We start from the raw sequence: 26244 nt of genomic DNA on the forward strand, positions 1-26244 counted from the left end.
CACACAGCATTTTGCAGTGCTTTTGCTTGCTTGTATGTTGTACAATGGGTAAGTGTGTAATGCCAGTTAAATCTCTGGTACTGAATGGAAGATCCATAAACTCTAGAGTCTGTCAATAAATTCTGTAATTATTATAATTTATTACTGTATTCATTTTGATTTGCACTCTACTACCAAAAAGAGCATCCTTGACACTCATTAAAAAATATACAATTAAATAAACAGCTTCCTGAGCTACTGCTAATAGCCAATATTCTGAAAGAGCAAAAATTCAAAGAAAATTTGGGTCTCCAACAGAGACCTCCCCCCATCTCAACCATCATAACTTCCCTTTGTACTGTATGATGATATTCATATTTCACAGATTGGAGCCACTTACCTAGATCCTTATGGCCACAGGGTAAGTCGTAGCAGATTCTGGAATGTAACTCACATGATGGATATTCTAGCAGTACCTAATTTAGACAGAGAGATCTACTGGCTCCCCACCCTGTGTTTTAGTCACAAAAGGAATCCGTTTTTCCCTGATGATAAACTAACAACCTCCATGATTTTTAATTATACTGAAAGGGGATTTGCAAGAGTGGATTAGTGCTTAATGGTGCTTGGAGACACCAGAATTTTGGGGAGTCTTCTAGGAAGGCTTTTCATCATAGCCCTCCACCTCTCTGAACTTTTTTATTTTCCTTATTTCTGCATCTTTGATCTTGTTGCTCAGTCAGACAGTCCAGCTACCTCGAGCCCATCCCAACAGGTTGCCGGTAGTGCTCAGCTGGCCACTGCAACTCCATCTGTGGCTCAGCCTGGCTGCATCATCTAAGATAGCTTCAACCTTAGTTTTGGAGTCCAAGAATCCTCTCCCAGTGCAGCCCTGGGAGTTGATATCTATACCTGGATGCCAACATGACTTAAACGTTGATCTTAGGGACACATGCTCCCTTTAGTCTGCATGTGGAACTCCTTTTGATGTTAGTGGGGTTGGGGGAAAAATGTGTCTCCCTTGGATTCTAAAGTATTCAAATTAGCTTCTTCCCGTTTGATAGCTGTCTTTCAAATTCACAGCTGTACTTCTAAGACTGACATGATTGCAACTGGAGCATTTATTGCTAATGACAGTATAGTACCATAGCTCCCATCCTCCATTTCCCTGCTCCCCTCTTGACATCATCTTTGCTCACAAAAGCTTATTTCATGGTGACTGTGCTGTTGACCAACCTCCCCTCCCCCCGAAAATACCCTTGTCCAACACCCCTCTGCAGCTCGTAACACTTCTAGCCCAAGAGGTTGATAAAGAACAGCTCAAGTCACTCCCTTTAGGGATAGTGTACCAATTGAAATCTTGAACTTGGATTTCTCCTTTCATCCGGGCACTCACTGTTTTGACTGGGCTGTTCTGTAGACTTTTGGTGAATTCATGGTATATTCATGAGTGAGTGAGTGAGTTTGTTTGTTGTAAAAGAAACAAGTTTAAAATGTCAGCAGTTGATGAACCATTAGTCCAAGCTTCACTTGTGCTTGAAATGTGAGCTCTGGAGAGAAACTTTAAAGATGCCTTTTGAAGTAAAACGCACATACTAAAAATAAATTAGGTAGGATCATGTTTTTCCCATGAAAAATGGTGTAAAATGTTCAGCGAATCTCAGAACAGACAGTGATGAGGCTGGAAACATACATGTTTCTTTATCTCTGTACTTTCCAATCCTATATGAAGGAAAATGATGGGGTTGGCTGGAATGTCCTGTTAGTGTATTTGGTATAATGTAGTTAGTCACTAAAAAAATAAAATTAAAAAAAAATAGGAAAGGGAAAGTACATACAACGCAGTAGAATGTCACTAATTCATGCTGAAGTCTGGGAGGCAGACAATATTATAACTTGATTTTTTTAATTGGCCAGCAAGGGTCTTTTCTACCAGCAGTGGGCCAGATTAGTCTTACTCACACTGAGTAACATTTACTGCATTGTTTTTGTTGATTATTTATTTGTATAGTGGTAGTACCTAGGGGCCCCACTCATGGATCTAAGTTCTATTTTGCCAGGTGATGTACAAAGATATAACCAAAAGATCGTCCCTTGCTTGAAGAGCTTCAGTGGGATGACTTGTGGAGTAAGGTACTATTCAAGTATGGGTGACAGGATCTAGCCCTTCGAGATCAATCAGAAAACTCCCATTGATTTCAAGTGGGGCAGTATCAGGTCTTAAGTGAACAAAGACTATAAAAAAGCAAGACTAATGCATCACAAAATGTACTTTGCTCATTTATTTAGACAATTATAATTTATTTTAATTATTAATGATAATACATCATTATGTACTAGTAACTGTAAAATACTGTAGTATATGTGTAAATATATGTGACCAATATGAGCCCACACTAGAGTGCTCGGCTATTAAATCTTAGCTCAGAGATGGTGAGAGACCATCAATTAATTTTGTTGTGTGTGGATTAGTGAGGTCCTGTTATATTCTCTTTTCAGTACTTAGTGTTTTTATTGAATTTTATTCAGAAGTGAAGATCGCAAACTTTTAATATTTGATACCATCATATTGTTTGTGCATCTGCTTCCTGTTTCCATTTACCAAAACCAGGCAGCGGATCATTAGCGGGTGTAATCTGTCTGTTGGAGCTATATCAATTTATATTAGTGAAGGATCTGTCCCCAGGACTTCAGTTGTGTATAAATAAAAAAACAAACAAACTGAAATAAATATGTATCTGTATAAAAATGGAGAAAGCAGTAATTTAGAACTCTGACACATAGAGTAGCCTGTGTAGCTCTAGCAGAATACAAAAGTGTGCATTGCAATTGTGACCAAGGGAACACAGTTGAGAGATTTAATTAAATCTGTGTGCATTTCTAATTCATTAATATGCTTACAGTAGCTTCATGTGATTTATATAAATTTAAAGGAGTCCAGTTACATGAGGTATCCACAGACCTTTAAAAAAATCTGTTTATTGCAATTTTCCAATAAATCACTGTTCATACGGGGTTGGGTGGGGGAATAAAACTCATTTTGAATGACACAGTATGCTGACACAGACATTCTATATCTTATATTTCTTATCTTTCTTAGCTGTCTTCTGTTATTGCCTCAGAGCAATCCTTATTTCTCTCTTAATATTGGAAGTGCACAGGAAAACGCTGGTGTGGCTTTAAAAACAAAAGCCAAAGGCAGTGCTGAGTTTATAAAACAAACAGTTTATAAGTAGTTGACAAGAGGGGTTTGCTTACATCTCATTGAAAAATGGAATACAAACTTCATATTAATTTTCAGGGCTTTGTTTTTTGTATGTGTAAAGTGTGTAAAGTAGAGAGGGAGTTAAAGACTCGGGCTGTAGCTTCCAAGTTTACACAAATCCCTGTGTGGGCAGTCAATCCATGCTCCTGTCTCAGGAATCCACTCCAGCTTGGGATCCTTGCTGCCCTTTTGTTGTCCTCCCCACGAGGTGATCAATTGAGGTCTATGTGGTGACAGAACCAGTTTGTAACAGGCTTGTCTTTCACATTCTCCTCTCAGGCTTGCTGGCAGACTTGTCCGAGGATCTGACAAAGACGAAGCACGGGGACAGTGAAATAAGAAAAGAAAAAGAAACAGAAGAACACAGGCAAATCAGAATTACTACTCTCCTGCAGCAATGGGTTGGCTGGAAGAATCAAACTGGCAGCTTCACATTTCCTTGATCGTGCTACTCTCCATGCACACCGAGGGTAAGAAGAAAAGTGTTCTGCAATGTAATTATGTCTGGGTGGCGAGCTGAAAGATGACAGCTAACTCTTCCATTTTATTATGAAAGGAAAAGTTTAGCATGGAGAATCGCAGCTTAAGAATTTCCAAACCCCAGTGCAGTCTGTGAAAGTACAGTATTTTAACTGCCTGTATGGCATATGTAAGTAGTATGTCTGAATTGGAAACACAATTTCAAAGCGTAGTTACAGAGAGATACAGTAGTTACAGAGATGTACAATAGAAGTATTTTTTTTGAGACTGCAATTGTCTGAATTACTTTCTAATCTGATTTAGACCTGAATATGCAATTGATGCTCTCGATAGACACAGTTTTTGTAGAATCAACCAGTATGTTTTAGGGATGCCGTACATATCAACTCCAAGTGATGTTTTCTATTAGAGTTTTGATGCAATATTTGAGAAATCTGTTGCTCAGGTAAAAACAAAGATTTTTTGTAACAAATGCATTAAATTAAAACAGGTAAAGATTACTAATTATAGAGTTATATAGTTTTATCTTTGAACATTTCATAATGTTAGGAGGCTGTTCCTTAACTTCACTCAATTTAAGGATTTATCAATAAACAAGGATTAGGAAACATATTTTGCTTGTTTAATTATATGACTGATAGATTTCATAGTTTACTTTTAAAAGGCAAAAATAAAGAATATGGCTAATTATAATAGTGCAGTATTTACCAGTCAGAAAGCGCAGTAAGTAGAGACTGTAATAAGGGAGAACTCTGAATGATTGACAGCAAAGACACAGTAGCATTATACATTGTAGAGAGTATGATAAGGAAGCTACATGACTTTCACGGGTTTACAATACCACTGCATATGAAAGCAAGTGCAATAATTGAGAAAATGTTTTTTTAATAGCAGATAAATGTGCTTACGGTAATTTGCTTTATACACATACTGTCTTTCCTTATAAGTTTTATGCCATCTTTCAAGACACTTTTTTTGAAGTAGTATACTTTCAGAAAAGATGGCAAATAATTTTATGGAATAGTCTTGGACCTTTTTCTTTGGCTGATTGTTTTCAGTATGCAGCAGTTAGCTAGCAAGCGGACTACCACATCTACAAAGAAAAATAAATATTCACAACAAGGAAGGTTTTTCTCTCTCCCCATATATTAGTCATTTCTGTTTATTAAACAGTTAGACTTTCTGTGACTCACCTACAATCCTTCAGTACTGGACATGTGGTTTGTTTTGAGGGATTTTTGTTTGTTTGGGGTTTTTTTGGTGCTTTAGGAAATCTTACTCTGGCTCCCTAATAAGACATGATACAGTTAAACCTAATGGCCAGAAGAAACAGCAGTAGTACCTTTGTGTAGTCGGTTTTCTCTCAGAGATGTGATGTGTGGTAAGAAGGTAGAAATTGGTAGGAGAAAATTAATTTAATGACTCTGCTCTGTGCACTGAGCCTAAATAAAACTTTGGTTCCCAACACCCTGAACTATGGTGAAGTTCAGCTCAAGGTCCCACCTTCCCTATTGACAACTATCTTGGAATATGGTTCTTAACTTAGTGATTTGGACCCTTCTCCAGTTTATATTGGGGAAGCTATTTATGGAGCATAGAAGCCATCTTACATCTTAAAACTCTGTGTGGCAATTGAGTAAATCTTGCAAAGTTAGGGTGAAGCTTCAAAATGCAGTTATGTATCTTGGTTAAAAGCACTGTGTTAAAACTGTTCAGCCCAATATGGAACGTGAGTGAGCTTGTGTCTAACATTTTATTTTTCCTCAATTCTTTTTAAAGTTTGGGGATACAAATGCAAACTGCCCTTATTCTTTATCGCTGATGAACTCTTGGGAAAAGAAGGGGTTCTTGGGTTACACAAAAAGTATAGCAGTTTTGTCAAAAAAAAACATTTACCTTTGCTGAAGTAACCTCTAATAGGTTTTGGATACATGGACTATATTTCAGGTCCAGATCCTTGGCATTTTTGTAAAAGACACCCAGAATCTTAATTGTTTGGCAGACCCTCAAGGAACACACACATTCTGAGATACAGGGGCATGTGGGGCATGGACAGATCAATAGAGGAAACTTGCAGTGGATTGGTGAAATATATACACACCATTTTCCAGCCATAAGAGTCCCAGTTTGCTTGTCTTATTAGGGCATTTCAAATGGATACAAATTAATCAAAAAGAAAATAAAAATCTGGAATTATTCATTGTATCGACAGCATAATTACAATGGACTTAAATTTCAGCAAGGGTGGTTTAGCTTGGACATTAGGAAAAACTTGCAAACTGTCAGGGTGGTTAAGCACTGGAATAAATTGCCTACGGAGGTTGTGGAATCTCCATCATTGAAGATTTTTAAGGCAGGTTACACGAACACCAGTCATGGGTGGTCTCGATCAGTGGTTCTCAAAGCCGGTCTGCTGTTTGTTCAGGGAAAGCCACTGTCGGGCCAGACCGGTTTGTTTACCTGCCGCGTCTGCAGGTTCGGCTGATCGTGGCTCCCACTGGCCACGGTTCGCCGCTCCAGGCCAATGGGGACTGTGGGAAGCGGCGCCGGCCAAGGGACATGCTGACTGTCTTCCCGCAGCCCCCCTTGGCCTGGAGCGGCTAACCGCGGCCAGTGGGAGCCGCGATCGGCCGAAACTGCGGACGCGGCAGGTAAACAAACTGGTCTGGTCCACCAGGGGCTTTCCCTGAACAAGCGGCAGACCAGCTTTGAGAACCCAGGGTCTAGATAATATTTAATCCTGCCATGAGTGCAAGGGACTGGACTAGATGACCTCCCGAGGTTCCTTCCAGTTCTATGATTCTTTGTGTTGGCAGTAGACCACCTCATACCAGATCACAAGCACAACTATTTATGAATCCAAGTGTTACATTAGGAACGTGGTTGCCACATCTTGCCAGATGAGAGTCAAATCTTGAGTGGTGATGCCTTCACAATGTTTGTAGTGTCTAGTAACCAGCGGCATGCTTAGCTTGGGGCATCTTGCTGTCTCAGGCCAGGTTGTTTTTTGGAGGACTGTTTGGCTGTTATCTTTCCTCTGAGCAAGAGCAGCATGCCCTCAAGTATCCTTGTCAGTCAGTGCTCATGCTCATTACAGCAAGTTCACTCACCTACTCAACTTCTAACCACAAACCTATTTAATGGTCCAAAAAGCCATGCCTCAGTTAGACCTTGGTCCATACTCCCCTTCATATAGCATAGGTGCTGGCACATTCTTGCAAACTGAGATGGCCTGGGGCGTGTTCTTCTTGTGTGTTGCAATGCCTGCCTCCTCTCTTTATTGCTTGTACACTTGTGCAACCAAGGTTTAGACTGTATTGTAGTGTCTTTTTATTTAAATATTGTACTGTCTCTGCCCAAAATATTCATACCTGGGTGCCTGTAAGTTAGGCTACGTAATAGAAATGTAAATCACGTAGACAAGTAATCTTATTTTCAATTGTGCTGAGCACCCACAAATTCGACATAGTCAATGAGAGCTTTCAGAGGAACAGCCGTGTTAGTCTGTATTCGCAAAAAGAAAAGGAGTACTTGTGGCACCTTAGAGACTAACCAATTTATTTGAGCATGAGCTTTCGTGAGCTACAGCTCACTTCATCAGATGTTGAATCTGATGTTCATCTGATGAAGTGAGCTGTAGCTCACGAAAGCTCATGCTCAAATAAATTGGTTAGTCTCTAAGGTGCCACAAGTACTCCTTTTCAATGAGAGCTGTTTTTCCTCTTTGAAAATCAGGTGATTTCTATTTAGGTGTCTAAATATGGATTTAAGAGTTTAACTTCAGGCTCCCAGGCGTGAAAATTTGCCCTCTGTCTTTAAATATGGAAGCAGAGACAACTGCAGCAATGAAAAGGGTCTGTTCTGTGGGCTGGGATCTGTCCCCAGATCTTTAACAAATTGAAAAGATGACACGCTAGTTGACAACTGAAGTTGTGAAAAATACACCCTCAGGGTAGTTTATGGGGAAACATACTTTAAAGAAGTGTATAGAAGTAGGGCATGTACAGTAAAGATTATACTTTTATTTTGTCCTGCATCAGGGACCCATTGTGCTAGGCACTGTACAACCACAAAACAAAAAAGAGTTTACAATGTAAAAGTAGCTCCACGTTTCAGTTGGAGGAGTGATTGCAGTTCGCATTGGCATCACTAGCTTTAATTTACCTGGTGGGGTAACAATATTAGTGAAGACCTGCCTGCATGGATCCTGGCATGGGCTGGCAACATGAGTATGTACCCAGGGTTCTGATGGGACTTGCAGAGCCTGTGCTGCCATATCTTCACCGCTGTTTTTAGCTATGTTAGCTAAATTAACACTAGCATGAGAGTATGCCTGTGTGAGCTGCAGCCCCACCTCCATTTGCAGCATACACATAGCCTAAGTAAAAAACAATTCTGTATCTAGATGGTGCAGAGTTCTTCCCTGCCAGGTATTTCATGAGGTTTGGTCCAATCTAATTCAAAACATCTCAAGAGATGGTGCTTCCACTGCTTCCCTTGGAAGATTATTCTGTACTCTAATAGGTATCAAACTATATGTTCCATTCCGTGCATCTGGTGAAGTGGGCTGTAGCCCATGAAAGCTTATGCTCAAATAAATTTGTTAGTCTTAAGGTGCCACTAGTACTCCTGTTCTTTTTGCGGATACAGACTAACACGGCTGCTACTCTGAAACCTGTCGATATTTGTAGGCTAGTCTGATTTGGGGCCAAATTTTGCCCACTGTTGCTAATTTCAGAAGCAGTTGTGCCATGAATCTAACAGCAGACTGTATCCCATTGGGATTACACTATTTATTTATTTATTTGCTATAGAGGGACAAAATGCCATCTTGAATTGGAGGGCAAAGCGGCTCATCAACTCAAATTGCTGAACTTATTTTCTGGAATTTGTACTGTGTGCTACTTACAGTTTAAAATTTTGATAAAAATCTTTCATAGAAATATTTGAGTGGACGTTTAAACCTAAGGAGTCTGCTTTGGGAAGAATTTTTTACTTTTCTGAAAGAGGCTTAGGAAAGAGGCTAAGTCTTCTCCTTGAAACAGCTTCGTCTTTTCGGAAAAGTGCAGGCCACCCAATAACTCTAACAAAGCCCAGCTCATCATTATAGGGGGAAAAAAGCTGTTTTAAGAAATAACTGCCGTGCAGGGTGAGTTATAAAGATATGTTATGTGCTAAAGAGTTGCTTTGTCACAAACCCCACGTACGGGAGGCAATGCATAATTGAAGTGACCCAGGAACAGACCAAAAAGCTGATTGTGACTGTGGAGTTGCAGGCTGCCTTGTGGTTTTCTTTCTGCTCCAGAGGATGACCTATCTTGCATCACTCCGGTACCTGGCAAAGCATATGCCCCCCCATCCCACCCCAGCACTCTGTGGGAGTGGAGCCCAGGCTCTAACCACTCCCAAGCCCGCTTAGGTGGAGTGTGGGGAGAATTGTGGCTGTTTTCATCCATGCTGATACCTGTGATGATAGTAATCAGCACAGGGGCATAAGGGAGTGCCTTACTTCTCTGCATGGGCATGCAGGATATACCACACTCCGGTCCTGAATCATTATGTGGAAGCCGTGGAGAAATTGGCAAGAAGTTGCTTTTAAAAATGAATTAAAATTAATGTAGTGTTTGTGAAAAGTGTGGGATTGAAGTGCAGGAGATAAGTATGTTGTAGGCACTGGCAGTCCAGGCTTTACCCCTGCATTGCTCCCTGCTGGTAGACTTATCCCTGTGGTCTGAAGGGGACCACCTTTAGGACTGAAAGTTCTGTACTGCATGTGTGTTAAAGCTACAGAGATTTTGAGTAGGGAACCAGTTGTTAATTACAATAGCAATCTGGTGAATATATAAATTCCTTGGTATAATTACTTGTCATACAGTTCACTGCCCGAGGGGGTTAGCAGGCAGTACTTCAGTCTGATCCAAAAAACTCATGTTTCATAGATTCATAGATTCATAGATATTTAGGTCAGAAGGGACCATTATGATCATCTAGTCTGACCTCCTGCACAATGCAGGCCACAGAATTTCACCCACCACTCCTAAAAAAGACCTCACACCTATATCTGTGCTATTGAAGTCCTCAAATTGTAGTTTGAAGACCTCAAGGAGCAGAGAATCCTCCAGCAAGTGACCCGTGCCCCATGCTACAGAGGAAGGCGAAAAACCTCCAGGGCCTTCCAATCTGCCCTGGAGGAAAATTCCTTCCCGACCCCAAATATGGCGATCAGCTAAACCCTGAGCATATGGGCAAGATTCATCAGCCAGATACTACAGAAAATTCTTTCCCGGGTAACTTGGATCTTACCCCATCTAAAAACCCATCACAGGCCATTGGGCCTGTTCACCTGCTGCCTAGCTGTTGTCTGGCAAAGTTCCAGACCCCCTCCTCCCAAACTGTAATATTTGCTCATAGCTAGCGTATTGTAAAACTCCCCAGCTGAAAACCCAGAAACTCTTAGTCATGATACACAAGTCAACTTTGTTCAGTAACCTGAAAGCTGAAGGATGAATCAAGGAACATGCGGATAATTGGTCCCTAGAATATATTGCTTTAGAAGTAGATATGCACTATATTTATATGACATGCGTTTAAAGTAATAATTTTTAAGTGTAAAATGATCCTGGTTACCATATGGCAAAATATACTGGAAGTTTCAACAGTTAAGGCTGACACAGCTGTTAAATACATAACCATGGTTGTGTGTTTAAGAGTTTTATACTACAGCTATTATGTGGCATTCCCAGCTATTAATCTCCAGCTATTAATCGGCAGTAAAAGCAACTTGTGGTGAGCATCACAGATGCTCGAAATCTGATCTCCACTGCACTTCACCTAGTGGGGGGAAATGGCAAAATTTTTGTATCTCAACTCTTTCCTTCTTGCTTTCTTCATTATATTAAATGTAGGTGTTATCCTGAAAACAGTTCATTGCAGACAATACAAAGGCATATATGTGGGATTTTTTTTTTCATTTTTACAATGAAAATATCCACATTACTTGAACTTTCAAATTTTGATATTAAGACTAAATAATTTGATATGGCTCGTGTGAAGTACATTAATTAAACTGAAGAATGTAATGCCTACTATTTGGTGCTCCTTTCTAACCACAGTATTTGGATATTCTACTTTAAGACCTTTTTTGTTGTGTTTTTGTTTTGAAGCTGCTTATCAAGAACATCCTGTTTTTGGGGAAAGAAACCAAATGAGTTTGCTTGCTGGCTTTTATTCATAACTCTTCAATACATTTCAGCATTCAATGTTGCATGCTACAAAGCATCATTTTGATTGCTGTGACATATTAGTTGGACTGTGGAGCTAGTGTGATATCCTGAGGATAGCCCTGATGATGTATCAGCATTGTGTTACAATATTGCTTCAACCACAAAATATTAATGCAAATAGAATGGAAAATGTGCAGTATGGATGTACATTATTCTTACTGTGCTGAATCCTGACACCCTATTGGCTTTGCAGAGTAAATGCATCCTGTTCTTACTACACAAACATTACATCAAAAGAGAATTAAACATTTGTGCCTTTCTTTTGAAAGAGATTGGGGAAAATAGAGTATGTTGCCTACTGTGTTTCTTGATATAAATAGTTGACCTCTTTGGGGAGAAAACTGTGCAGTTGTTCCATTGGCCAGGTTCACCTAATGGCCAGATACACAGTAAAATCAACAGAAGGAGTTTTTACAGTACCCATGTTGTTACAATTTCAATGAGAAAGGTTTGATTTTTATGTATTTTTAGTTCACTGAGGTCAGGGGTCTGTTAATTTCTGTGTGAAAAGTACTGGCCTGACAGCCCTGGAAACTGTGGCCCTCTGTTAATCTACAAAATAGGTATAATATTAGCAGTGTCAGTGCACATTTACCCACACTGCCCGCTTAATGTGCCTTAATATAAAGGACCACTTAGAGATGAGAGGATAGTTCCATATACATTCCCCCTTTCAATACTTGCTTTTTGCTTAATTTCATATCTTAATTTTTTATTAATAAAACTGCACCCATTGTCCATTCTCGAAGCACTTGGACATGTATACCAAGCAAATTTCTCAAAATAACAGATGGCTAAATATCCACAAAAATTAACTCCCCACAGATAACATCAGCTGATGTGCTTGGGGAGTTAATCTTTGTGGATATTTAATTCAGTTAAGCCAGAACTAAAGCACAAATGTGAGTGAAGAAATAACCAGCATACAATGAAGGTAAAAAATTCTGGGCTCTGTCAGTCCAATAGTAGGGGAAGTGAATTGCATTGCTGAAGACCTTCTAGCAAGAACGTCCGAAACAGTTCAAATGTGGGCCATTAATAGATGAGCTATTATTCATCTTCACTGACAATGCTTAGCACAGGTAGATAGGCTGTGCTGAGATAGGCAGGACTCAGACCGTGTAGAACTGCCAGTTGTTCTGTTGGCCTTTGATGTGAACATTTTCTATTGGGAAATTGACTGATACCATCATGGTCATCTCAAATAGGCCACCATTAAGCAATTGGGTGGTAAATTACTGATCTTTGAAAAGGTGTTTTAAAGTAAAAAGGTCTGTATGCAATTATCAATCCTCTAAGCCACTTAGTCCCAGATTTTATTTAAATTAATGTTGTATTTTTGTCATTGTACCCATTCCTGATATTCTCTTTTGGTTTCATGGGTATTTTTAGGAAGTTGCTTAATGAAAATTGTATGACATTTGAAGAAGAGAGCATCTGAAAGTCACATGTGTGCATTTTGATCAGATTAGCTGCTTACCTTAATGATGTTCCCTTAAATTTACAGTCGTTCATTTTTTTCATTCCGTTGATACCGGATGTCAAATGTACAGTATTGCAGCATGAGTAATACCTTATGTGATTTTGATTGTGTGCCAGTCTCCAAAATACGAAACTTTTGTGCAAAAAAAAAGGGGGGCAGTGGGGGAGTAATGCATAAAATTTCATTTATGCGTGTAGTTTTGAAATGCTTGATATACTCAAATCGGAGTCTTTCTGGTTGTTGTTTCTGGAATGCATGGTTTGAATAAAAGCTAAGCAGCTTGCATGAAACATAAGCATTTCAGAGACTCATGTGAATACGAGTGCTATAACCTAACGTGTTTGGGTGAAAAATGTGGTTTCCTGTCGTCATTCGAAAAAGTGTTTCTCAGGCTTACTGACATGCATCCTACAAATTTAATTTTCATAAATATTTCATCTCTTTCTTATGCTCAATTTAATCTATCAAAGCCACACAGTGCAGGAGACATCTGGTATTCTGCTTAAACCCAGACTTCAGCTGGGTTTCATTTGCAAGGGGTTTCTAGCAAATTTGTATTTCTTGCGAACCGCAGAATTGTAGTTGGTTGATTTGGTGGCTTTGCAGTAGTGTTGGGAGGTGCAGAGTAAAAGGCTCAGGTTCAGGAACAAGTGTCTAAGTCTCTCTCTCTTACTGGGTTGATGAAATTCAAGCTTCGAGTGGAGAATGTTGTACTGTGCCTGGGCAATACATAGCTGCTTTTTGGCCTCTCCTCGTGACCAGTAAAAGCACCTGTAATGTCAGTCTGATTTCATAATGGCTATCTGTGGGGCTCAGAGAAGAAAATGGTGTATGGTGAATTAAACTGTGAGACATCTTTAGTAACTCATTTGGACGTGCCTTCGCTTGGACCTTACCCAGAAAGGGAGGTCTCTACAACACCTAGTTCACCGTTCATGTTCGCTAACTTTGTGCAGAAGTGGCCATGATTAACAAACTCTACATTTTCTGAAATGCATTAACAGTCTATTTTCTATGCAATATTAAAAAATGAAGCTACTTCTGAATTATAATTAAATACATTACCTAAAGAAATATAGATACTGGATGTAATCAGGTGTAGATCCCACCTTGCTCTGAACAGAATATGCACAAACTATATCTAGTCCAAATTAAACCCTTTTCTGGGTTTGGCTTTATTGGAAATTAAAGTAAAAAGGAAAAATAAACATAATCTTAAATTTTCTCCACAGTTTTGGCTTCTGCTTGATTTCATCATCCTTCTCTCTGCGGAGGTGGATACTCCACCCCTCCTTATACCATGGTTGAAGTTAACAACTACCTGCTAATGTGACCCAGCAGTAGTTACACAACATCTTCATGCAGAGTAGCAGCATCTGGCATCAGATTGACTCAGCAGGGTGCTCCTAAGGTCATAGAGTTTGCTATTTTGCTAGACTGAATTAACCCCGTATCCCGGGATACAGAGATTTTTTTTTTTTTAGCATTTGCTCTGGTTTAGTCCATCACCATGAAAGTTAGCTGCTGGAAGCTGAATTCAAATACTTTTGCATTTTGATGTGAAGTCGGAATGCACATTGTTTAAATCACTCTCACACTATACGACCCTTTCCTGTGTGATTAGATGAGAGGTGAAATCTCTGTATTATTTAACAAATTGCCTTCTTTCCCTTTTAAAAAAATTTGTCAATAAAGCAGATTTTGACGCACATTGAATGGATAAGGCCACCCATTGAAAGTTATCCACTTGAAATATTCAAGGACTCAGAAATGTAGCAGAAGTATTTCCCGACTTTTAAAATGTTCACTAAGGGCATTAATTTTTGAATGAGTTTTGGTTTCAAGGTGGGTCAGCGTTTCCTCCAGGGTCAATTTACAAAGAGGTTGACTGCAATCTCTATATATTCACAAGTTCTGCTGTTCGTTAAATGGATGTTCTTCACATTCCTTTGAGAATTCAATCCTAAATAGCCACATAAAGTAGTATTTGCATTATTTCTATGTCCTGGGCTGCTTATTGTTCATATTTATATTACCAAATGTATGTATCGAGAAGCAGCACCTGCTGTAAAAATGGGGGGACACTCTGCAGTAATTCCTATATGGCTTTTTCATTTTGTTGCTTGTTCTAGCTATTCTAGTACATCAGAAGGTCTTAACATTTCTTAAAAAGAAAAGGAGTACTTGTGGCACCTTAGAGACTAACCAATTTATTTGAGCATGAGCTTTCGTGAGCTACAGCTCACTTCATCAGATGTTTACCGTGGAAACTGCAGCAGACTTTATATACACACAGAAATCATGAAACAATACCTCCTCCCACCCCACTGTCCTGCTGGTAATAGCTTATCTAAAGTGATCAACAGGTGGGCCATTTCCAGCACAAATCCAGGTTTTCTCACCCTCCACCCCCCCACACAAATTCACTCTCCTGCTGGTGCTGTTCGAAAGGTGGGAGGGAGTACAAAAAGGCAGCCATCACATTTCATATCAGAAGCTTTCTCCTGCAAATGAGAATAATGCAGTTGTGGTGGCTACCATCTTGCCCAGCACAACATGGGTTGAACTGGGGACCTTCAGAGTGAAAAGCACAAACTGTTGCAGCTTGAGCTAAAAAGGCAAGGCTCTGTAGCTGAGGGGCTGTCACAAATCTTATCCTCTGCAGTTCGCACAGAAGGGAACTTATAACCAGTCAGTTTATAGTGTTTCCAGTTTTTACAATATTTTGTTTTTCATAAATCCTGCAGTTATGTGGTTACATGAGAACCACGTCTTTTGTTAAAATAAAGTGTCCTGCTGTAATGATGAGAAATGCTTGAAAATGTGAACCAAGTGTTCTTTAAAGGACCAAAAACTAGAAGGTAATCCCTGCCCCCATTCAGCAATATATATTTTCTACAATTGCATGATTCTTTGGTCCACTTTGAGGGGATGGGGGACAGAATGGATTCATGATTTTTGAACACTGGGGCTTGGCAATGTTGATCATGTCGTCTTGTTAATTAAAGAATAAAAATGGTTCACACTTCATTCAGCTGTATCTATCCCTCATTAATGTTTAATGTTTTAGGGTAAAATTTTCAAATGAACTCAGTAGTGCAAATACCATGGAGTGACCATGAGACTTGTGCACCTAAGTCATTCTGGCTCTTTTGAAATTTTCCCCCCTTACAGGCAAACTTGGGGATCTCCCCCCCGCTTTTGTTTTTTTTACTAAAATGAAAAGTATAAAAGTTTAGTTTTATGCAATTGAACTTAAACGCAAAGGAGAATGGACTTGATGACCTTACACTGTAGATCTTTTCTATTTCTGATTTTGCATTCTTCATCTAGGTAATTTTAATATATGTTTTGAAGGTCAGTGATGCATTTGAATTGGTCAGAGGGTACAATATATTTTAGTTTATAATGTATTTGGGGAAAATTAGAGAGATACTATCACGTCCAATTGGGCCTAAATTTTAGATTTTGTAAACGTAATAATTCTAAAATCATTGAAACATTTTATGACTTTTAGGGGGGAGGTGGGAATTCCAATGGGAACATGTATCTTTTAAAAAAAATAGTGAAAGAACACACCATTCGCTTCCCTACGAATTAGCGACCACAGGCATGTGTAATTGATTGGAAGCTGGCTATAAACAAAAGTTGAAAGTGAGTAGTCTATTATTATTGGTCAAGAGGTGAGAAATACAAAGATAAAACAACAATATTAATAGTGAAGAGTAAATTGTAATAGTGAAATTATTTCTCTGTTAATATTGTAAGGCTTTGTGTATGACCCATGATAGGAATGGGCTTGTCTACAACATAATTATACCACTGAGGTTCTGCCATTCAGTTTTCCCGTATAGGCGAACCCTTAGTACATGATTTTCAAAAGCACTCAGGATTGTCTAACAATGCTTCTATTGAATCCAATGGTAATACTCCCATTGCTTCAGACAAAGTTAGGCCAGTGCTGTGTGCTTTTGAAAATCCCATCCTTAGTTTTTAAACATATAGAGCCAGATCCTTGTTGATATAAATTGGCATACCTCTGAAGTCAATGGAGCTGCATTAAATTACACCAGCTGAGGATATGGCCCCTGATTTTTAACTTGATGGTGCCATTTTAGGTTTTAAAATATGGTTTTGTGGCTTTTTCATGGATTACTCAAAAAGCCAATGTCTTTGAATAATTCTGTTTTAATTAATTCTCTTTACAGCCCCAAACAGGTTGCTAGTTAAAGCACTTCACTTGAATCTTGTACAAATACTGAACCACCATTCTATGAGCATGAACGCAGTTAAAATGAAGTAAAATACCATGTAGTTCCCTTTGTGCCAAAAATAACTCTGCTTATTATTTTAGGTACTGTAGGGAAGAGGACTGGCAATGTTGGTGGGTACGGGAAGGACAACAAAATACTGTTGCTAAAACAAATTTGTTTAAATGGAGAGGTAACCTTCTGTTTTCCCACAAACATTGTAAGAATGAAAGTGATTAATTTGTAAATTCTCCCAGCTACTTAGAGTGCAAGCAAGGAATGTCATCTGCAGCTCTAAAACCCGAGACAGCAGAATTTGCTGAGAAAGAGCAGTGGCACCTTTATATTTTATTTCTTAATGCTAAAAGTACAGTCTTAATTGTACCTTTTCTTTGTAGACTACCAACAGGTAGTTTGAGGGGTTTTATTTATTTATTTTGGTAAATTGTATTTGGATCCCACAGATTTAGACAGGTGTCTGTCAGAGCAGCATTGTGCACTTGCTGTAGGCATGTTTATGAACATTTGGCAAGTGGCTTTAGTAAGTAAATTACTGTAGTTGGTGTACAGTTTTCACTGCCTCTCCAAACTATACATTACTGCTAACGGGAGAGCAAGTCCCGGCTTTGGATTTGAACAGCTGTGGGAGTGTGTTCTCTGTGATTCTGTGGTTTAGCTTTAAGTCTTGTGTTTGATACTTCATGGTTTTAGGAGCTAATTAAAGATGTAGTATGAATGCTTTACAGGAATTTGTGATTAGGAAGCTTTTAGCTAAAATGGCAAGTTTTTTTTTCTTATTGTATATCAGGTTTAAAAAAAGTTATGCTCCTGTAGTTTTAAATGTGTTATTGCTTTTGGTATATGAGACAGCATTTAAAAAAAAAAAGCGGGGAAAGGAAATGTCATGCCTGTTACTGCAATCGTTTTCAATCAAGAATCAAATGTCGTAAGTCAGCCAATGCTATGCTTTTCAAAGTTTACTTGCCTGTTTATTGTTACCCTTCTCTGTATTAATAGAAAACGGCCTTTATCCATGGAAATAAATCTTCTTACTGCCTCACTTCCTGAATGCATGAATTTCTGCTCTAGCTCCTCTAGTGACCTTGGAAGGATTCTCTTGTGGTTAAGTCATTGGAGTGGGAGTTAGGAGCCCTAGGTTCAATCCGCAGCTCTGCCACCAACTTCCTGCATTTCTTTATGAAAATCTCTCTCTGTGCTTCAGGTCCCCAACTGTAAAATGGAGATAATACATCCTGACCTCATAGGATTATTGTGAGATTAATTAACTGTGTGGCACTCACATACTATAGTGACAAGGGCCATATCTAAATAAATAATAGCCCAATTACTGGCTGTTCTTTTCGACAGCTCTCTCTTCTTGCAAGGTTAACATGGCAGCTCACTCTAAAATCAAATCAGTCTCTCCCTAGGGATGTGGGAGGTGTTGTTTCCCATTTTTCCACCAGGAGTCTCTCCCTCCCCCCCACAACCCCCCACCACACACACATAATGTCTAGCTATGAACTGACCTACATTTGGAAGATGAGGACAACAGCCTTCTGGCTGCCATCCCAAGAGCAGTGGGAGAGGTGCAGGGGTAAAAAGTGTCTATAATAACATAAATCGTCCAAACTAGATTGATAGGCCATCACAATAATCCAATCTGAACCTCCTGCATAATGTAGGCCATAGAATTTCACCAAGTGATTCCTGTATCAAGCCCAATAACTTGTAGTGGAATTTAGAGCATATCTTTTAGAAAGACAATTTAAAGTCTATGACTGATAGAGAATCTGCCACAGCCCTAGGTAAGCTGAATTCTAAGTAACTATTTAGTAGTACACGCACACAAACTACGTTGAAAGAACACGATTCAGATCAAAAAGTCAAACACTCAAAAGTTAGGAAATATCTGTGCAACCTTAATTCGCTCCCCTGTTGTGTATGCATTATGATGGAGTCTTACTTGATCCCACACTATTTTTTTCACAGCACCCTTGCCTCATTCAGTGCACAAAATGGATGGTCTTCACTTAGTGAGCAGTTATTCAATGTTTTGTTTCCTCCTTGTTGTTCAATGTGTGGCCCTAGACCTTATTTTCTCCCCACTTTTCAAACCCCACTCCAAAGACAGAATTGTTAATTTCCTCAGGGGTGTTTCTATGGCACTCATCACTATAATACCTGAGTGCTTCATAAACATTAATTTATCTTCGCCACATCCTTGTGAGGGGAGGTGATATTATACCCATTTTCAGAGGCACAGAGAGAGAAAGGTAAAAAGTATTGACTATTTTTGGGTGCGCACTTTGAGGCACCCTAGAACCTGATTTGTTAGAGTACTTAGCATTTTATAGTTCTCAATAATATTTAGAGCACAGCTCCCAAGACTTCAGTTGCAGCTGTGAGCACTCAAAACTCCTACAAATCAGAGTGCACTGTCTAAAGTTGGGCACAAAGAAATTGAGCAACACACAATTAGTGACCACCTGTGAAAAGTTTGTATAATTGTACTAGAATCACACATGAACTCTGAGGGAGGGGTAGAATCCAGTTCTCCAGGGCTGCATACAGCTGCCTTAACCATGAGACCCTCCCTTCTCTTTCTGTAGTCCCCTGCCTCATTCACTACACGCTTTCCAACTTTTGCAACAAATGAGGCAGATAGTCTCCTTTACTGCAACACCCTGATTCATCCCGACAGCAGGTCCATCCTGTGCACTGAACGAGGCAGGGGATGTGTGGAGAAATAATGTGTGATCAGGTAATTGAAGACTGTATTATAATGCATACACACAAGTGGGCCAAATTACAGCTGGACAGGTAATTTTTTAAAGAAAAGGTGGCCAGAATTTTTTAACATGGACAAAACAACATAGCAGCCCTGCCTAGAATACTTAAAGTGTATTTAATAGCAGTATACTTAGAGCTGACAACTTATCTTAAATAAATTAATTAATTAAAGAAATCTCCCTTTGTCATGTACCTTGAAAAATCTGTTGCTCAGCATCTGCTGAGTGTCAGTATAGTAGTAATAATTTGAGCTTCCTAGAAGTGTGTGTACTACACAGCTAAGATTTGAGTTTGGCCCTAAATGAATAATGTCAGGTTTTGGAAAAGGTTCACGAAAAACCTCAGAACACTGCATGAAAATGACTTGTGATGTGTAAACTCCAGTGGGTAGTTAAGGGCCCAGTCTTCCAAGGTGCTGAGTGCTTTCAAACTCCCATTTATGTCAGTGAGAGTTGAGGATGCTGAGTATCTCACATGGCCAGACTGTCAGTTGGATGTTTTTTTCTATGTCTAGAAGATCTCAGTAATGACTGTCATTGGTTTTATTAGAGATTTCTGACTTTGATGTATGTTGTAGAATAGAAACAAAGCTATTTTTTGGTGTCAGGAAAGATGGGAAATCAGGGTTAAACACATCTCCTATCTGTACAATGTTTTTAACTGTGCTAGATAAGGGAAAGTCTCCGTCTGCTGTTCCCTACCCTCTTGTCTCTGATTCTGTGAAAGGAATTTGGAGTTAAGCAAAACATGGTCTCTTCCTGTCAGCAGCCAAGGGAATGTGGATTAAATTCTCTAAACAAAGCCCAGGACTGTTGTCAGATCTCTTTCTCCAGAAAGATTCCAAAACCAGCATCATCATAATGCAGGTTTTAGGCTAAGTGTTCTGACAAAACACCTGTGTGTTCTTCCCAAAGCATAAGGTTGAATTGCAGTGTCCTTCCTGTCAGACCCTCCAACAGATTACCAGGGAGCTTACTGTTTGGAATTGTCACTGAAAACCCTTTAGAATATAAAATTTATTTTAGAAAATAAAATAGCACTTAAAAGAAAGTAGCCTCCACCTTCGCCCCCAAATAATCAACAGTTTCAATTCCGTACACATCATAGGAGGTTACTCTACTAATATAAAGACATCCAAAAATGTATACATATAAAAGAAGCAATGAAAATTAGAACAGTGGTTCTCAACCAGGGGTACACAGAGGTCTTCCATGGGGTACATCAACTCATCTAGATATTTGCCTAGTTTTACAACAGGCTACATAAAAAGCTCCAGTGAAGTCAGTAGAAACTAAAATTTCATACAAACAATGACTTGTTTCTACTGCCCTGCGTACTACACACCGAAACGTAAGTACAAGGTTGAAACTCCAGTTGATTTTATAATTTTATGGTAAAAATGAGAAAGTAAGCCATTTTTCAGTTTTCTATTTTTATGTCTGATTTCGTCAGCAAATAGTTTTTAAGTGAGGTGGAACTTGGGGATGCGCAAGACAAATCAGATTCCTGAAAGGGGTACAGTAGTCTGCAAAGATTGAGAGCCACTGAATTAAAGTACACAGCTGTAACAGCTATAACAGTCAATGGTGGCAATTCAATATGAGGCAGAAGTTAGCACTCACAAATACATTTATTAGGTAACAAAAATGTAGTAAAGTCCATTATTTGCCGTCGTTTTACTTTTACTCGTTTGAATAATAAAATTGCTTTCCAAATTATTTAAAGAAATATTTTGTTTCTTTTTTGACCTTTAAAATGTTACTGTTTGTCAGTCATTTAAAAATAAATGATTGCATGTGAAATGAAGCACCTTTAAAGACAGAAGCCTGTAAACTGCATTGCATAATCTAAATTGTGGAAATAATGAGATTCTGTCAACTACTTTCTCTGGAAAAACAATTATTTTGTGCTCCATTAAAAATATTATGTAGATGTTGACAAGATAACTTGGGTATGAAATCATGGGGCTGGTTTCAGCACTGTCTTACTCAGCCGGAATTACACGTTCAGAAAGCCAGAGTTAATGTAATGATGAATCCGACTGTGCTTGGAGAAAAATGAATGCAACTAACAAAGCACATTTTCATTATGACAGCTGTTTGCTGGCACCTGTACTTCTAACTTCCAGAGTTAAGAAAAGACAAAATAACATTGTCGACAGTCTCTCATTATTTCCAGAAATTAGATTAGTCAACACCCCCCTAAAAACAAACAAAGCAAACACTTTTTACAAACTTTTAGTATTTTCTGCTAGTCTCTCCTCTTTATTTATCTGTGGCTATGAACTGTCAAGCGGGTGTGGTCATTGACGTGATTGCAAAGTGTATCATCAAGTAGAATTTTTCCCTTCAGGTATTCGCTATGCTTGTTTTTCTCTGAAAACAATATGGAAAGCATGACTTTTCCTTACAGTTATATTGTTTATTAAATGAAGCATTTGGAGTCCAGATTCAAATGGCTGTATATGACAATTGCTGGGCTGACTTTTAAATAATTAGGAAAACCAACACATATATAAAATTGCAGCTGTTAATATATAAATTGCGTTCATGGTTGCAATAAACTGCATATTGCTCATTTGTTTTATATTGTGTTTGTTTGTTAGTTATGCTCAAATATATCTGGAATGAAAACACTCCATAATCTATTACCCTTTTGCAGCATATCCCAAATATATCAGCCAGCAAGAACAATTTAGGCAGAAATACTAGTCACTCTAACCATTCTCTCAGTTGACTAAAATTAAAACTTTCAGTGAGGAATAGCTTTGTTGTTATCATAGCTGAGTAAATTAAGCATAGCTTCTAATGAACTGATCATAGTCAAGGCCACAGTCATTGAAAATCACTTACAGTTCTGTTTGTTTTCCACTCACAAGGTGATAGAAGTCCATCTGGAGTCTGAAAAACATAAAAATGGCCAGACTGGGTCAGATCACTGTTCTGTCTAGCACAGTATCCTGACAGGTTTCAGAGTATCCTGACAGTGACCAGTGCCAGATGCTTCAAAGATAATGAACAGAACAGGCATTATCATGTGATCTATCCCCCATTGTCCAATCCCAGCTTCTAGCAGTCTAAGGTTTAAGTACACCCAGAGCATGGGGTTGAGTCCCCGACTGTCTTGATGAAACTATCCTCCATAAAACTTACCAAATTATTTTTGAACCCAGTTATAATTTTGGGCTTCACAACATGTTCTGGCGATAAATTTCACTGGTTGGCTGTGTTGTGTAAAGAAGTACTTCTTTGTTTGTTTTAAACCTGCTGCCTATTAATTTCATTGGGTGACACTTGGTTCTTGTGTCATGTGAAGGGGTAAATAACACTTCCTCCACATCATTCCTGATTTTATAGACATCTATCATATCTCCCAATAGTAGTCTCTTTTCTGAGCTGTAAGTCCCAGTCCTTTAAATCTCTCCTTCTATGGAACCCTGTTCCATACTCCTAATCATTTTGGTGGCCCTTATTTATACCTTTTCCAATTCTATTAGATCTTTTTTGAGAGGGGATGACCAGAACTGCATGCGATATTCAAGGTGTGGGCATACCATGGATTTACATAGTAACATTATGATTTTTTCTGCCTTATTATCTATTCCTTTCCTAACAGTTCCTAACGTTGTTAGCTTTTTTGATGAGCGTTGCACATTGAGCAGACATTTTCAGAGAACTCTATCATCTGTAAACTTTGACACCTCACTTTGACAACTTTGTTCACCCCCTTTTCCAGATCATTTATGAATATGTTGTACAGCACAGGTCCCAGGACAGATACTTGGTGGACGCCGCTATTTACTTGTTTCCATTGTGAAAATTGACTTTTATTCTTAACCTTTGTGTCCTATCTTTTAACCAGTTACTGATCCACCAGAGGACCTTCTCTCTTATCCCATGACTGCTTACTTTGCTTAAGAACCTTTGGTGAAGGACCTTGTCAGAGACTTCTTAAGAGTCCAAGTACACTATATCAACTGTATCACCCATGTCCTCATGCTTGCTGATTCCCTCAAGGAACTCTAATAGATAGGTGAGGCATGATTTCCCTTTACAAAAGCCATGTTGACATTTCCCCAACACTTCATATTTATCTGATAATTCTGTTTTATGATTTCAACCAATTTGTCTGGTAATGAAGTTAGATTTCCTGGCCTGTAACTGCCAGGATCGCCTCCAGAGCCTTTTCTAAAAATAGGTGTTACATTAGTTATCCTTCAGTCAACTGGTATGGAAGCTGATTTAAACAATAGGTTTCATATCACAGTTGGTAGTTCTACAGTTTCATATCAAAGTTCCTTCAGAATTCTTGGTGAATACCATCTGGTCTTGGTGACTTATTACTGTTTAGTTTATCAGTTTGTCCCCAAATTTCCTCTGTTGACACCTCAGTCTGGGACAGTTTCTCAGATTTGTCACTTAAAAAGAAAGGCTCAGGTGTGAGAATCTCCCTCACATCCTCTGCAGTGACCAATACAAATAATTCATTTAGCTTCTTGCAATAGCCCTGTCTTCCTAGGGTGCTCCTTTAGTTCCTCTGTCATTCTTACTTTAAAAACTCCTCTACAACCTTTTAAATTTTACATGTCAGTGATCTGGTTCTATTTTGGTTTTGATGGAGCCCATCCTTCCCGTATAGGCTCCTCCTTTCCCAAAAGTTTTTCCAGTCCCTAGTTAGCCTGTATCCCTCCTCTGAACACTATCTTCTTATCCACACATGGAGACTGTGTAGTTCTGCCTGTCTAACTGGCTCTGTATGTGGCACTGGAAACATTTCAAAGAATGCTACCAGGAGGATCTGAACTTTAATCTCTTACCAAACAACTTATGCTTGGCCTCCAGGACTTTTCTCCTACCTTGCAACAGGTACCTACACGTACCATGACCACCAGCTCCTCCCCAGCACTGCACATAAGTCTATGTCAATGTCGCAAGAGGTCCCATTGTATGGAACAACATTTTATTTTTTCCTGTTTTTTTAAAATGGAAAATATAATAACCAGTCCCCATGGTTTCAGTGGTAGTTCCCCATGTTCATTGGTTTGGAAATATTCTTCTTGAATGCCGATATTCACTACTAGCAGCAGATCTGGGTTACCTAGGGATGTGGTGGAATCTCCTTCCTTAGAGGTTTTTATGGCCTGGCTTGACCAAGCCCTGGCTGGGATGATTTAGTTGGGGATTGGTCCTGCTTTGAGCAAGGGGTTGGACTAGATGACCTCCTGAGGTCCCTTCCAACCCTGATATTCTATGATTCTATGATCTAGATATAACTATTCAAATACGTCTTTATCACCAAATAATCGATTTTGTATGTATTTTATAGAGGGAGAGTTTGTGTGTGCATGCACATATGTATACACACACTAACACACGGAAAATTACATGTAAAGTACATTAAGATTGCCAAGTTGGGAAATTCCAAAGTTATGGTTGCCTGTATAGCCTCTGTATGTGTACATCATGATAGTCTTTACATGATCACATGACTGTTCTTTTTACAAGACCCCTATCTACACCAATTTTAAAAAAAAATTGAACATGGAAAGAACAACATATTTTTCCTTAATCTTGTTCTCTAAAATGCCTGATGTGCTTTTGCTGACATTAAAAAAAAGGATGTTTAAAAAAAAAAGAAGAGGAAGAACCTGAGGCCAATCTCAGCAAGCGAAATTTCAGCCTACATAGTTAGATTGGCAAATGTATAGGCAACTGAATAACAGGATATTATTATGGAAAGTTTTGAGCAACTTTAAATAAAGGCATCTCTCTTTCTCTTTTTGCTTATATGCAACTCACATTTAACTTTCACATTGCATTAACATAAGCTTGTACATCAAATGTTTTGCTTAGCCTATATAAACATTATTTGTATATACAATATCATCATAAGCTTGTACATCAAATGTTTTGCTTAGCCTATGTAAACATTATCTGTATATACAATATCATCATCAATAGGTAGTGCCCTACCAAATTCACGACCGTGAAAAACACGTCATGGACTGTGAAATCTGGTCTTTTGTGGAATTTTATCCTATACTATACAGATTTCACGAGGGAGACCAACGTTTCTCAAACTGGGGGTCCCGACCCAAAAAAGGGAGTTGCAGGGTGGCCACACGGTTATTGTACAGGGGGTCACGGTATTGCCCCCCTTACTTCTGTGCTGCCTTCAGAGCTGGGTGGCCAGAAACTGGTGGCTCCTGGCCAGGTGCCCAGCTCTGAAGGCAGCATCCCACCAGAAGCAGCGCCATACCATGCCATCCTTACTCATATGCTGCTGCCTTCAGAGCTGGGTGGCCAGAGCATGGCAGCTGCTGGCTGAGGGCCCAGTTCTTCATGCAGCAGGGCAGAAGTAGGCGTGGCAATAGCATACCATGCCAGCCATACTTCAGCACTGTTGCTGGTGGCGGCGCTGCCTTCAGAGCTGGGTGGCTAGAGAGTGGTGGCTGCTGACTGGGAGCCCAGCTCTGAAGGCAGCGCCACCACCAGCAACAGCACAGAAGTAAGGGTGGCAACACTGCAACCTCCCTACAATAACCTTGCGGCCCCTGCCACACAACCCCGTGTTGGGTGAGGACCCCTACAGTTACAGTACTGTGAAATTTCAGATTTAAATATCTGAAATCATAGAAGATTAGGGTTGGAAGAGACCTCAGGAGGTCATCTAGTCCAACCCCCTGCTCAAAGCAGCACCAACCCCAACTAA

General features: G+C 39.3%; 1 protein-coding gene across 3 annotated transcripts in view; it reads left to right on the plus strand.

Annotated features, from left to right (window-relative positions):
- BMPR1B (bone morphogenetic protein receptor type 1B) overlaps window positions 1-26244 on the plus strand; it is a 356230-nt gene that overhangs the window by 253820 nt on the left and 76166 nt on the right. For 2 of the 3 annotated variants that reach the window (XM_073340728.1, XM_073340729.1), the window contains exon 4: window positions 3524-3714. In XM_073340728.1, the coding sequence (XP_073196829.1) occupies window positions 3642-3714 (73 nt within the window). In that variant the 5' untranslated portion in view covers window positions 3524-3641. Of the gene's footprint in view, window positions 1-3446; window positions 3715-26244 lie in introns of those variants that run through there. The other variant, XM_073340730.2, reaches the window with a different exon arrangement.

The sequence above is a fragment of the Lepidochelys kempii genome, chromosome 4 (assembly GCF_965140285.1).
Source record: "Lepidochelys kempii isolate rLepKem1 chromosome 4, rLepKem1.hap1, whole genome shotgun sequence".
In the NCBI taxonomy this organism is placed as follows: Eukaryota; Metazoa; Chordata; order Testudines; family Cheloniidae; genus Lepidochelys; species Lepidochelys kempii.